Source organism: Lepidochelys kempii, chromosome 7, assembly GCF_965140265.1.
Source record: "Lepidochelys kempii isolate rLepKem1 chromosome 7, rLepKem1.hap2, whole genome shotgun sequence".
Taxonomy (NCBI): Eukaryota; Metazoa; Chordata; order Testudines; family Cheloniidae; genus Lepidochelys; species Lepidochelys kempii.
The window spans coordinates 83,505,007-83,518,056 of record NC_133262.1 but is presented as its reverse complement, the minus strand read 5'-3'; the positions used below and the strand labels follow the sequence as shown (position 1 = coordinate 83,518,056).

Genomic DNA, 13,050 nt, shown 5'->3' with positions numbered 1-13,050 from the left:
AATAGCTGGGGTTGTTAGCAGGTCAGGATTGAAACCTTGCCCCAGAGTGGTATGGCTGAGTCCTGCACAGTGACTGATCTCACTGTGTTAGGCTCTGTCCCTGCATTTCCCACTTTCATGATTAAAACCTCACCTCTCAAATAATAAAAATAGCAGGAAGCAGTAACTTAGAAACTGCAAGTCCTGATGATTAACTGTTTCTCTTACACTTTGGTGTATTCCTCCCAATCCTTGTCCAACTGTGGTCATGAGCTGCTGTTTGCCATTGCAACTTTCCCCAAAGAAATCATCTGTCCCAGAGCAATCCAGCTACCTTTAGGGTGATACTCACGCTGAACTCAGACCTTGGGGGATGGGGTGTAAATGTTGGGGCTGTGTGTTTTTCAACTTGTAGTAATTTTAGGCCTTCAGCTCACCCCCGGCTGCTGAGCACAAACCTCCCTAGTTTATCAAACATATCAAAAGATTTACCAGCCTCACGGCTGAGGGGAACATGATATTAATACATTCTCCGATTCCACTCCGTTTGCTCTAAGACATAGGGTCACAGTTATCTTTCATACCTAACCCAGAAAAAAACCGCTTCTATCAGCCTTTACCCTTTTCTCAATCCCTAACTGTCACCATGCCTCAGTGGGTGACAGCTGGGAAAGCCAAATTCAGGACAAAGTGCTGAGAAATAGGGCAGATGCATCCCAAAGTGGTGGCTATTCTATCATGGGGTTACACCAAGACAGTAACAAAAGTGAACTTCTGTCTCACCACACTGGTTAGCAAGAAGCCAAAGATGCAGTCTCTTTAGGCATTCCAGCCCTTGTTTCACCACGCAGACACTGGACTATGAGTAGTAGTTACTGAAAATGAATTTCATCAAATATAGGGTCCTTCTAATCCCAAGAGATCAGCCACTTAACCAGGTCAATATATAACTCAGATCTTACTCAGTAATCACGCTGATATCAATCCTTTTAGTAACTAAAACTAAAGGTTTAATAATAAAAGAGAAAAGAAGGAGAGTTAATAATGGCTCACAGATCATCTACATACAAATAGTTGCAAAGTCCTTACATCAGGTTTGTAGCAGTGATGGAATAAATTGCTGGCTTGTAAAGTCTGTCTGGTAATTTCCCAAGTCCACAGAATCAGGGAAGGAAAGAGGCAAAATGGAGATGTCTCAGAGATCTTTTATATCCTCTACCATGTGCCTGGAAATTTATTGTCTCAAGATGGAGTCCAGGGTCACCTGACCATATCACATGTCCTTACAGGGCTTGATGACTCATAGGGTGTAGCCATTGCCTGTACTCTTGCTGAGGCGTCCACAGGAAGATCTGTCTGGGCAGAATGAGTTTCTTCTATGGCCCATTGTGAGGGTCAAGTGTCTTTGATGGGCCATCAATACATTACTCTCTGGCCTTAATGTAAATTTTACCTGGTGGGTGTTACCCAGGAATACAACACATATATATGATGCCACTACATAGCCAATATTCATAACTTCAGATACAAAAATGATACATATAAACAGGATAATCATACTTCACAAACCATAACTTTTCCATTGACACCTTACATGACATACTTTGTACAAGATTTGTTGCAATTGTCTAACAGTGACAATATCAATGATATAAATGTTCATATTCAATCATACAGCATAACAACTAACCTCTTGGCTTGCAGTAGGGCCCCCCCATTTGCTAGTGTTTTGCAGAGTCTTAAAAGGTAAGTTGTGTGACCAAAGTTGCGTGTGTGTTTCTCCTGCAGCTGATCATCGTGGCATGTGACCAGGGCCAGCCCGCATATGAGACCATGCAGCCTCTCCAGGTGGCACTGGATGACATTGATGACAATGAACCCATCTTCCTGAGACCACCTGTAAGCAGAGCTATCTTGTCCCCTTGCAGTGGACAGTTCTAGGTGAAGGGATATGGACTATCAGAGTACATCTACCCAGGGATAAAAGACCGGCAGCACAGCTTCGGCTGGCCTGGGTCAGCTGACTTGGGCTCAGGCTGCAGAGCTAAAAATTGCTGTGTAGACATTCAGGATCAGGCTGGAGCCCAAGCTCTAAGACTCTCCACTTCAAACGGTCCCAGAGCTCAGGCTCCACCCCAAGCCTGAGCATCTACACAGCGGTTTTTCACCCCCGGAGCCCAAGTCCCGCAAGCCCAAGTCAGCTGACTCAGGCCAGCCGTGGGTTTTTAATCCCTGTGTAGACATAGGACACACTGGAGTTAGTGAGACAGCAGACAGTTAATGTGCTAAGTGAAAATGAACATTAGCCACAAAAACAAAAATTCTCATCTCAATCCAGCTGCCAATCCTGAGCCTTCCCTGTGGTGCCTTTAGCATTTTAAAGCAAAGAGAGAAAAAGTCTCCCATCCGTGAGGTCAGAGTGAGCTCTATAACCTTGTGATCATTGTTTATTCTTACTACTCTACTGCTTTTCCCTGTAACCCTCCTTCTCTTCTCCCTGGGCCCACACTGGCAGAGAGGTAGCCCTCAGTATCAAGCTCTGTCTGTTCCTGAACATTCCCGCCCTGGTACCATTGTGGGGAATGTCACTGGTGCTATGGATGCAGATGAAGGATCCAATGCTGTCGTCTATTACTTCATAGCAGGTAGGGTTGCTTCCCTTCTCAGTTTCTCTGCGGGTTTGTTTGTTTTGTGCTGCTGCTTTAATTTTGGATGAATTAAGGGTGTCTACACATAAAATGCTATCGTGGCATAGCTGCACCACTGCAGCAGTTCAGTGTAGATGTTACTTGTACCGATAGGAGGGGTTCTCCCATCCGCGTAGGTAATTCATCTCCCCAAGAAGCGATAGCTAGGTCAATGGAAAAATTGTTCTGTTGACCTAGCACTGCCTACATGGGGACTTAGGTCGGTTTAACAAGGCTGCTCAGGGGTGTGGATTTTTTACACCCTGACCGACATAGTTAAACCGACCAAATTTTCTAGTGTAGACCAGGCCTCAGTGTTGGTGAAGGTGCAGGACAGAGAGCAATGCCTAGAGCCAGGTATAATGACAGCTGCTGTACAAGCTTCCTCAACACATCTCTGTCCCAGCACCTAAATCCTGACCTTCATCAGTCCCTGGCTATTCCAGCCTTGTGCCCCCTAAACTCTGCTATTGCATCTCAATCTTGGCTGGGAGCAAAGCTGCTCTTCTAGCCCTTGGACCATCATACAGCCCTGAAGATACTCCTTGATCTTAACTTGCAACTCTTCTGCTATTCCAGGGGTGACTTAAAATGGCTTAAAATCCAGGTGAATGGGCAATCATGTCAACTCACTGCCTTTAGAAACTTACAGCATGTGTGTCCATTTTTCTACCTAGAACTCTTCAGATGTCCCCCACAGACTCCCCTCCAAGCCCATCTCCTGCCTGAGGGGGCTGTACTGTTATTTTAGCTATTGCAGAGGCAGAGGGCATCCATTGTCCTAAAATAAAATCCATAAGGTATTGCTTTACCCTGGCATGAACACAATATTGCTTCTGTAAATGCAGTAGTGGCAGTCCCTGCTCTCCTCACCCTGTGAAAAATGCAGCTGTCACACAGAGCAGGTTGCTAGCAGCAGTATCACATTCCATCTGGCCATGTCACACTCCGTATCAAGGACCCCAACACATCTTACCAGGCATGAAGTATGAAGCTACATCGCTAAGCCAGAGAAACACCATCCAGCTGTTACACAGGTTAATTAGGAGCTGAAAAAAAGGGATGTCAGGAAAGTTGCTTGTAGCAGGGTGCCATAATAAGGCAACCGGGGGTGTGTGTGTGTGTGTGTGTGTGTGCATTGACAGCTGTTTAAACCTTTGGTAGGGAAATGTCAGTCCTTACATGAACTCAGTGATGTTTCACACAGTGACAGCCTATTCTGGTGAGCACACTTCTTGGTGGATAATTTTGAAACCTCTTTCATAAGATGAGAAACTCAGCTCATGAGTTGAATTAAAGAAAATGAAACAATTAAACTGAAAGGCCAGTTCAGCTGCGAGGAAGGAGAAGAAAGGGACAGGGAAAGTCAGGTGGGAGAAAGAGACACAGACATCCACTTTGTAGGCTTGGCATTCATGGAATAGACACAGACACACACACATACTTGCACAGCTTGTGAGCCCTTATCGAGTACCCTCCATACCACACAGGAGCATCCCAGGTGAGAGCTGTGATATCAGTTGTGTGGTCTTCATGTGTGCATCCCATGGGGGACTTGTTCACCTCTCCCATCTGCTTTTTCCTAGCAGGTTTAGAGGTATTTATGCAGAGGACTATTCATACATAAAAGGCTATCCAAAGAGGGGAGTTACCAGTGGATGTGAGGTCGCATGGTAAGGGGACTGTGAGGAGCCATTGTCATGGCATCAGTGGGGCTAATTCTAGGAGATACCAAAATGGATCCAGAGTGTTCTATTTATAGCCTGTCATGTGTTTAAAATATCACATGATTTCTCAAGAACTGGTGATGTTATAGAGCCCATGATTCCCTGGTGTTAGCAGAACCAGAATCAGGATTCATGAGCAGACTCAGTGAGCTGTTCAGGGCAGGGAATATATCTTACTTGGTGTTTGTAAAAGATCTGTAAATGTATGGAACTAGATATATTATTTTGAAATGTTTTTCTGTGAGGACAAGGAGACCTGGACACCATTTCTGGGCCTGTCTGGAGTAGACCCAAGGTAATCCTGTGGGGAGGACAATCGGGAGAAAGGCCAGGTTTAGGGTCTGAACTGGAGTTCTGTGCCCATCTGTTCTCCTCATCCATGTTCCAGATCCAGAAGGGAAATTTTAGGGCACAAGTAAGACTGACTTGCATTTCATTTACCCTTCCTAGCTGGTAACAGGGAGAACAATTTCAAGTTAAGCCAGGATGGGAAGCTGCAGGTGCTACGAGACCTGGATCGAGAGACAGAGACCTATTACTCCATCATTGTCAAAGCCTCCAGTAACAGGAACTGGACACCTCCTAGGGGTCACAGGGCAGCCAGAATCCAGGCGTTGGACCCCAGCACAGACACCACTTTGCAGGAAGTCCGGATCTTTCTGGATGATATTAATGATCAGCCTCCCCGTTTCTCTAAGTCAGACTACACGGCAGGTAAGGGGTGGTGTTACTAGAAGATGGCCAGCTGGTTGGGTGACTGTTTTTCCTGGGGTAAATATAGAAGCTGCCATTCAGGGATACAAGTCCAGGTCCTGAGCATCCTGGGCTGACGAGGGCTGAGATCACCGTGGCCTGGGATGAGGACTATTGAAAGGAAAACTGTACGAGAGGAGAAAACCAAACTTCTCCAAGGAGATAGTGGAGGGGACTTGGATTAACCCACCAAACTAGGCTCCGTTCCCAAGAACTGCCATATTGCACAGCCAATCACAATCTACCAGCAACGCCCTAGACAGCCGCAGGCAGTTACACAGTCAGCTGCAAGCTTCCCAGGGAGGTTCACTTGCTGATGAAGACTATTTGACACAGGAGTCAGGCTGTACAGCTCCATAATAGCTCTGGCTTCTCTCCCTCTTTGGGAAGGGTTACTGGCAAAGCTAGGCAAACTGAATTGGCTCGGGGTCAAATGGGCATATTGTCCGTTCTTCCATATGGGACATACAGGACTGGTAAGGAAACTTCTTGGTGAGGGGTTATTTTGGGTGGTGGCAGGGGTGGAGGATCCCTCTTTGTCACAATGGCAATTGGCATTTTCAGGGAAAACTCTTCCTTACAGTACCTCCTCACTCTGGGGTGTGTGGCCCGAGATTAATGTACATACCCTACTCCATTTCCTTCTCTTCCTTTCTTGCCACCCCCAAAAGGGGTTGCGACGGATGCCAAGGTGGGTTCAGAGCTGATCAAGGTAGTGGCACTGGACTCCGATGTGGGGAACAATAGCCTGGTCTTGTACAACATCCTGGGGATCCGTTACATCAAGCAGCACTCCAACGACTCAGAGGAGGTGGCCAGTGTCTTCAGTATTGGTAAGTACCCATGTGTCACCACACGAGTCTCTAGCAGAGATGTCTCATTAGACAGCACAGAGATCCAAAGGTTCTCATTCCCCTCCTTCCCACCCATAGGCAGGGACCGAAATTACAGTTAGCTAGTCCGAGAGGGAAAGTTTAAGGGTGCCATATGTTTACAGCCAGACCTCCATTCTCAGATTTCTTTGGTCCCATGTGTGATCCTCCCATAGCAGTGGCTGAAATTGATGCACTGTTTCTGTGGCTCAGAGTGGGTATGCAGTGCTGTCCACCACACAGATAGGGAACACCTTTTCCTTTATTCTCATTTCTTCTGCTATGGCTTCAACAGTCCCTTGCTGGGGAGCCATTTGAAGTAGGAGTGGGTTTGCGTGAGGAGGCAACAGCCTTCAAGGCACGAGGAGAGGAATAACGTTCACACCGGAGATGACGATAGGGGCCAGGTTGTCTGCTATGGATAAATCCCCACCCAGCCTGAACAGCACAAAGGAAGCTGGGAGTCTGTTTATTTACTGATGGTCATCTAAAATTATTGGGCTAATTCTTGACTTGTAACTGGCTCTCCCCAAAGGTAACTTGGATGGGATCCTGCGAACCTTTGACCTTTTCACAGCCTACAACCCTGGCTATTTTGTGGTGGACATCATGGCTTCAGACCTAGCAGGGCATAATGACACTGCCATTGTTGGAATCTACATCTTGCGGGATGACCAGCGGGTGAAAATCATCATCAACGAGATCCCAGACAAGGTGCGGCAGTTTGAGGAAGAGTTCATCAGTCTGTTGTCCAACATCACAGGAGCCATTGTCAACTCAGATGATGTGCAGGTAATAACAGCTCCTGGGCCATGCACACACCCTGATGTGCCATAACATGGCTCACACGGCTCAGAATCTGGGACTAGATGATAGGGATGGGTCACTTGAAATTGCCCTGTTCTGTTCATTCCCTCTGAGGAATCTGGCCAGTGTCGAAAGACAGGATACTGGGCTAGATGGACCACTGGTCTGACCCAGTGTGGCTGTTCTTATGACTTACAACAGAAATCCAGCCACAAAATGATTGATCTACCACAGATGGTTCAAGACCCCCCTTCTTATTTTATTTTTAACTGGTCTCCCCTGAAACAGGAGCAAAATATGTGCATCTAATGTCTCTGTATAGACAAGTTAGCATGTTGGGATATAGCCAGACTGGGGACATTTGATCACTCTGATTTTTTAGAATGTATCAGCTCAGTGGGAACACTGCAGGATAGAGCCAACAAAAATATCATCTTATCATTGTTCTGGAAAGAGGGGAGTGCTTATGTGAGAGGTTACATGTTTCCCCTCCCCCCCACACACACTTCTCTGCTGGTCTATTATATGAATAATTCTTCGCAGTTACATAAAGTATGGGCATCTTCAAAGTGCCTTACAGACTAATTCAGTCTCCTAGCACAGCTGTATGGGACGTAAGTAATATTGTCCCCATTTTACACATGGAGAAACTGATACGCAGAGGGGTTGTGATTAGTCCAAGCTCACACAAGAAGTCAGTGGAAGATCTGGGATTAGAACTCAACAGCTCCTGGCTTCCTCCTCAACCCAAATGTCTGTGCTGCCCCTGCATGCATGGGCAATGACAGCAGCCCTTTCTGGGACAGCAGTTTGTCTCTGTGTGGAGCAGGAAAGGAGGCATAACAGCTGAATCAAGGAAGAGGGTGTCAGCCATTTATTTCAAACCCAGAATGGCCTTAATTTGCTGGCTAATGGTGTAGGACCTCCTGACTGAGGTGAATGGTCAAAGCAGTAGGCGAGCAAACTGCAGAGGTGGGCCCAAAATGAAAATTTTAAAAAGACTAATGGGCATCGCAAGAAGCCCTGGCTTACAATCTCCTATTAGTGAGAACCTTTCTGGAATGTGTTCTGAACTGGGGTTTCGCCCCACCTCTGAATTCCTGACTAACTGTGCCATGAAAGAACAGATAGCATGCACAAAGTCCTTTGGTGTGCTAGAACCTGGGGTGGTTGCCCTAGAAGGTGACATGTTCCCTGTGGCTATATCATGAGCATCTGGTTTCTCTCTCTTAGTTCCATGTGGACAAAAAGGGCCGTGTGAACTCTGCCCAGACAGAGTTGCTGATTCACGTGGTGAATAGAGAAACCAATAGGATTCTGGATGTGGAGCGGTAAGCTACTGCCTCTGTGTATGCATAGATGGGAGAGGGAAGGAAGCAGGAGGAGGGGAATTCATGCTTTTGGAATCAATAAGGAAGTTTTATACCTCAGCGTGCTTCATTTCAATGCATCAGAAGGTTGATGCCAGTAACACTGGGTCTAATGCATCTTTCTGTATGGATGGGCTTGTCCTCCCAAGGAAATCTTACTGTGTTTAAACATGCATTAGTGACACAAGTCTGATCATGACTGACTGGTCAGTGTAAACAAGGTGAAGTCATATTTGGCATTGTTTCCAACTTAGGCATCCTGCCCCCATCTCTAGAGCAGTGAAGGCAATGAAATAACACCTGCACATACCCCACTTTGCCCCAACTGCTTCAGCTCCACCAACAAAGCTTGTTGCCAGCACCAGAACAAGTGGCCATCAGACTCCAATGTTGACTTTTTAAGAAACATCTGCTAGCCCTGAAATCTGGTTAGCTTGCTACACAGCCAGGCACTTGCTGATCACCTCATTTTTAAAGACTCTTCTGGTACCATCCAAGCTGCCCAAAGCAACATGCACTTCTGCCTCCCAATGCCATTGTGCCCTGGACTATATGGAGGAGGGTTCAGGATCTCCTGGGATAAACTCTTAAAGGGTATTTCTGGTGGTCAGGAAATGAGAGGAGCCCCTATTCAAACTTCTGCTCTCTTTTCTTTCTTCCTAGAGTGATCCAGATGATTGATGATAATAAGGAGCAGCTGCGGAATCTCTTCAGGAATTACAACGTGTTGGACGTGCAGCCTGCCATCACTGCCAGGGCCCCAGATGACCTCTCAGCGCTGCAGGTAAAGGAGAGGAGCATCCTTGATTCCTTGCCTGCCTGTGCCATCCACCATTTCACGTCCCTGCAAATCACTTGGTATGGCTGTCCAGCCCACCCACTGGGTGACACTGAAGGAAAGTGCCTCTTGCACTTGCAAATTGCCTCCAAATTGCCTTTTTTTTAAAAAAGAGGAAAGTGGTATTTACAGCTGCTGACATGTGGCAGAAGGAATTATTTCTCCAGGAATTATGTCACCCAGTGGAGTGGGATGAGTTGTTGCTTTACTGCATCCACTAGCAGGTGATGGACTGTCCCTTCTCTACAGTATGTACTTTCTTCCTTTGGGCTGCTAGTGGGCCTAAAACTTGGAAATATTTCTTCTTGTATTAATATCCTGCTTGTTTGCTCTCCATCTGCAGGTTTAAAATTGCTCACATCTGTTACAAATAATTTATCTTTTCTAGATGGCAATTATCATCCTGGCTATTCTCCTCTTCCTGGCTGCCATGCTCTTCATCCTCATGAACTGGTACTACAGAACAGTGTGAGTAACCCTAAGCACCTGGGACTGCAGGACAATGCAAGTATATGAATAAACCTAAATGTTTGGATATTATAGAGCAGAATAAATGACAGCAATAACCTGAAATGACAGAACATCATGAGTAACCCATGCAACCTGGGAATGATAGGCCAGAATGGCTAATTTAAGATCCTGGGTACTGCAGGGTGAAATGATGGGCACCAATTTTAAATGCACCTAGTCTTTCAATGGAATTCAGGCTCGTAGCTCACATATTGCTGAAAATATTACTTAGGAGCCCAAGAAGCACAATCCTTTGAGTAATCCTGATGTAAAGGATCTTTCTGCAGTGACTGGAATAATATACCTACAGCGAGAGACTACAAATGTTAGAGCTCCAGCCAAGAGAAGAAGGCACCATCTGAGCTAATAGATTGTTTTTGAGAACGTCCTGAAACCATAGGCCATGTCCTTGCTGTCTAGCGACCTATGACTGTACATGGGAAGAGATTTGCAAGCACTGTCCCATTTCACGTGATTGTTCCTCACACTTCTCTCCATTAAGTCTTTCTTTCTTTCTTTCTTTCTTTCTTTCTTTCTTTCTTTCTTTCTTTCTTTCTTTCTTTCTTTCAATTGACTTAATTTTTTTCCTTTTTTTCCCCAGACATAAAAGGAAATTAAAAGCTATCGTGGCCGGCTCAACAGGTGAGAGACTTTGGGGTTTTTTTTGTTGATATAACAATATGAGATTCTTCCTGAAGACATGCAGGCTAATAAATATGCGGGAAATAGTGTGAAACATAGATATTGGGCAGTGGGGAGAAACCCAGGAATCTGTTGAAAGAGACTTTGGGCTGCTAGTGGGCAATAAATTAGAAATGAGTTTGCCTCTTCATTGGTAGTAGATGGATAGATATGACATTGGGAGAATTTTTTTAGTTGCCAGAGCTTTGAGTTATCAGCCCCATAATATCTCGCCCATTGGCATTGTTGTTTCCTTCAAGATCTAGGGTGCTGGGTGTTGTTTTCTTCACGATCTAGGGTGCTTTCCCTTCTCTCCGTCAAAACAGAAGTGTGGATTTGTGCCCACAGCCATGCTGTTGTCTTTTACTTAGCCTATATAAATGTCAGTCTAATCTATACCTGCTGCCTTCCACAGGGAACCGAGGCTTCATGGACATCATGGACATGCCAAACACAAATAAATATTCCTTTGATGGGTGAGTTCACAATACTTTTCTTGCTTTTCACAGTTCACTCTACATGACACAGCAGGAGGAATCTCTGGAATTCCATGGGCAGAACAAGTGTTTTAGTACCACCACTGGCTTCTGCTAGCACAGGGGTCGGCAACCTGCAGCACGCATGCCAAAGGCAGCACGCGAGCCGATTTTTACTGGCACGGAATCCCAGACTGGCAGCAGGCTGAGCGGGGCTGGCGGCCGGGACCCGGGCTGGGAGGAGCCGGCGGACGGAACCCCAGACCGGCAACGGGCTGAGCCGCTCAGCCTGCCGCTGGTCTGGGGCTCTGTCCGCAGGTGTAGTGTATTAAATTTCCCCCCTGTAGGAATGTGCAACTGGCAGAGCACCAGGACTGGCAGCTGTAAGTAGCACATTCCTAAGTAGCACATTCGTAAGTAGCACATTCCTACAGGGAGAAATTTAATGCACTACACCATGGTAGAGAAGGCTGTGCCTCCACAAACAGCTGGCCCAGTTTCTGCCCCCTGACTGCCCCCCCTCATAACCCCTGATTCATCCAACCCCCCCCCCCCACGCACACACACACCTTGTCCCCTGACCACCCCTTCCTGGGACCCCCTGCCCTCTGACTGCCCCTCTCAGAACCCTCCACCCATCCAACCCCTCCTGCTCCTTGTCTCCCGACCACCCCCTCCCAGGACCCCCCGCCCCTTACCACCCCCCACAACCCCACCCCCCATCCAAGTCCCCTGACTGTCCTGACCCCTGTCCACACCCCCGACCCCTGACAGGCCCCCTGGGACTCCCATGCCTATCCAACCACCTCTGTTCCCCATCCCCTGACCATACCGCTCAGAGCACCGGGACTGGCAGCCATAAGTAGTACACTGGAAGTAGCATACTCCTATGGGGAGCAATTTAATACACTACACCTGGCCCCACTCAGCCCGCTGATGGTCTGGAATTCTCAAAATAGGTTCTCTCACCCCGTATCAAAAATTACACTACAATTAGCTTAAAAACTTGAAAACTTAAAAACATTGTATATTATAGCAATCGTTAAAAAATGTATAATGTTAATAAAAACATAGGTCTGATGCAACAAAGTAGTTGTACTTATGTGCCTGTGCTTAGTTTGTGTTTTCGATGATTTACCTTCTAAAAAAATCTCGCATGTTTCGCACCCCCAGAAGTGGCATCTCAAAGGGGTGCGTGCACCGCAGGTTCAGAACGACTGCACTAGACTGATAAGATCTGCATTTTAATTTAATTTTAAATGAAGCTTCATAAACATTTTTAAAACCTTGTTTACTTTACATACGACAATAGTTTAGTTACATAATATAGACTTATAGAGAGAGCCCTTCTGCAAACGTTCAAATGTATTTCTGGCACGCGAAACCTTAAATTAGAGTGAATAAATGAAGACTCGGCACACCACTTCTGAAAGGGTGCCGACCCCTGTGCTACCACTTTCAACACAAATCATCTCACTTGTGAAAGCTAGGATTCCACAGCCTGGTAGTATCATGAAACACCGTAACATTACTTAGACCTGGACCTCTCTTGCAAGTCATCCTTCGTATTAATCCAGCACCCTCAGCACCAAAGCAGTGCAGACTTGTGGCACCTACTGATGAACGGCAGACACAACGGAACTTTGAAAATCACTTGCAGGCAGATGTTACAATTCTACAGTTTATCACCTATAGATTCTTACAGGAAGGGGTCTGGGCCAGGTGGTTTTTGCTTGAAGTTGTTGTTTAAATGCCTAATCCAGGCTTTTAGAATTAATTGTACAGAAATGCCTCCTAATTTAACTACAGCTTGAAGGCAAATGGAGGATTGAAGCAAATTCATATTTTGTGTGTGATGGAAGGAGGAGGTATGACCTTGTCAGAATCTGTTTTTTGGGAGGAGTGATTACAGTGCATAAAACCCCTAGAGTTGAGCAATGTGTTATTTTCAGAGAAGCAGCAATAGCGGGGCCCATCTCACTGTCTCCCTTCATTCACCTCAGCCCTTTGTGTGTCTGTGTAGGGCTAACCCTGTGTGGCTAGATCCTTTCTGCAGGAATATGGAGCTAGCCGCGCAGGCAGAGCATGAAGATGACCTGCCTGAGAACCTGAGTGAAATCACAGACCTATGGAACAGCCCAGCCAGGACTCATGTGAGATACTGCCAGCTTATTCTTACTTTCGGCGGGGGAGTGACAGCTCAGTCAGATTCAGATGGCCTGAGTTCGCATCTCACTAATACCAGTGCAAATCAGGAGTAATTCCATTGTAGTTAATAGAGCTACCCCAGCCCGCCCCTTCTGCCCGAGGCCCTGCCCTTCCTGCCCCTCTTCCCCCACCACAGCCCAGA

The 13,050-nt window shown here is 46.4% G+C and overlaps 1 protein-coding gene across 11 annotated transcripts in view; it reads left to right on the top strand.

The window, feature by feature from the left end:
- The window catches only part of CDH23 (cadherin related 23), a 521,149-nt gene that overhangs the window by 503,516 nt on the left and 4,583 nt on the right, over window positions 1–13,050 (top strand). For 10 of the 11 annotated variants that reach the window (XM_073353546.1, XM_073353545.1, XM_073353548.1 and 7 more), the window contains 11 exons: window positions 1,768–1,878; window positions 2,495–2,624; window positions 4,844–5,107; window positions 5,818–5,979; window positions 6,554–6,810; window positions 8,059–8,156; window positions 8,859–8,979; window positions 9,422–9,501; window positions 10,145–10,185; window positions 10,640–10,700; window positions 12,724–12,853. In XM_073353546.1, coding sequence (XP_073209647.1) covers window positions 1,768–1,878; window positions 2,495–2,624; window positions 4,844–5,107; window positions 5,818–5,979; window positions 6,554–6,810; window positions 8,059–8,156; window positions 8,859–8,979; window positions 9,422–9,501; window positions 10,145–10,185; window positions 10,640–10,700; window positions 12,724–12,853 — 1,455 coding nt within the window. Of the gene's footprint in view, window positions 1–1,767; window positions 1,879–2,494; window positions 2,625–4,255; window positions 4,340–4,843; window positions 5,108–5,817; window positions 5,980–6,553; window positions 6,811–8,058; window positions 8,157–8,858; window positions 8,980–9,421; window positions 9,502–10,144; window positions 10,186–10,639; window positions 10,701–12,723; window positions 12,854–13,050 lie in introns of those variants that run through there. The other variant, XM_073353552.1, reaches the window with a different exon arrangement.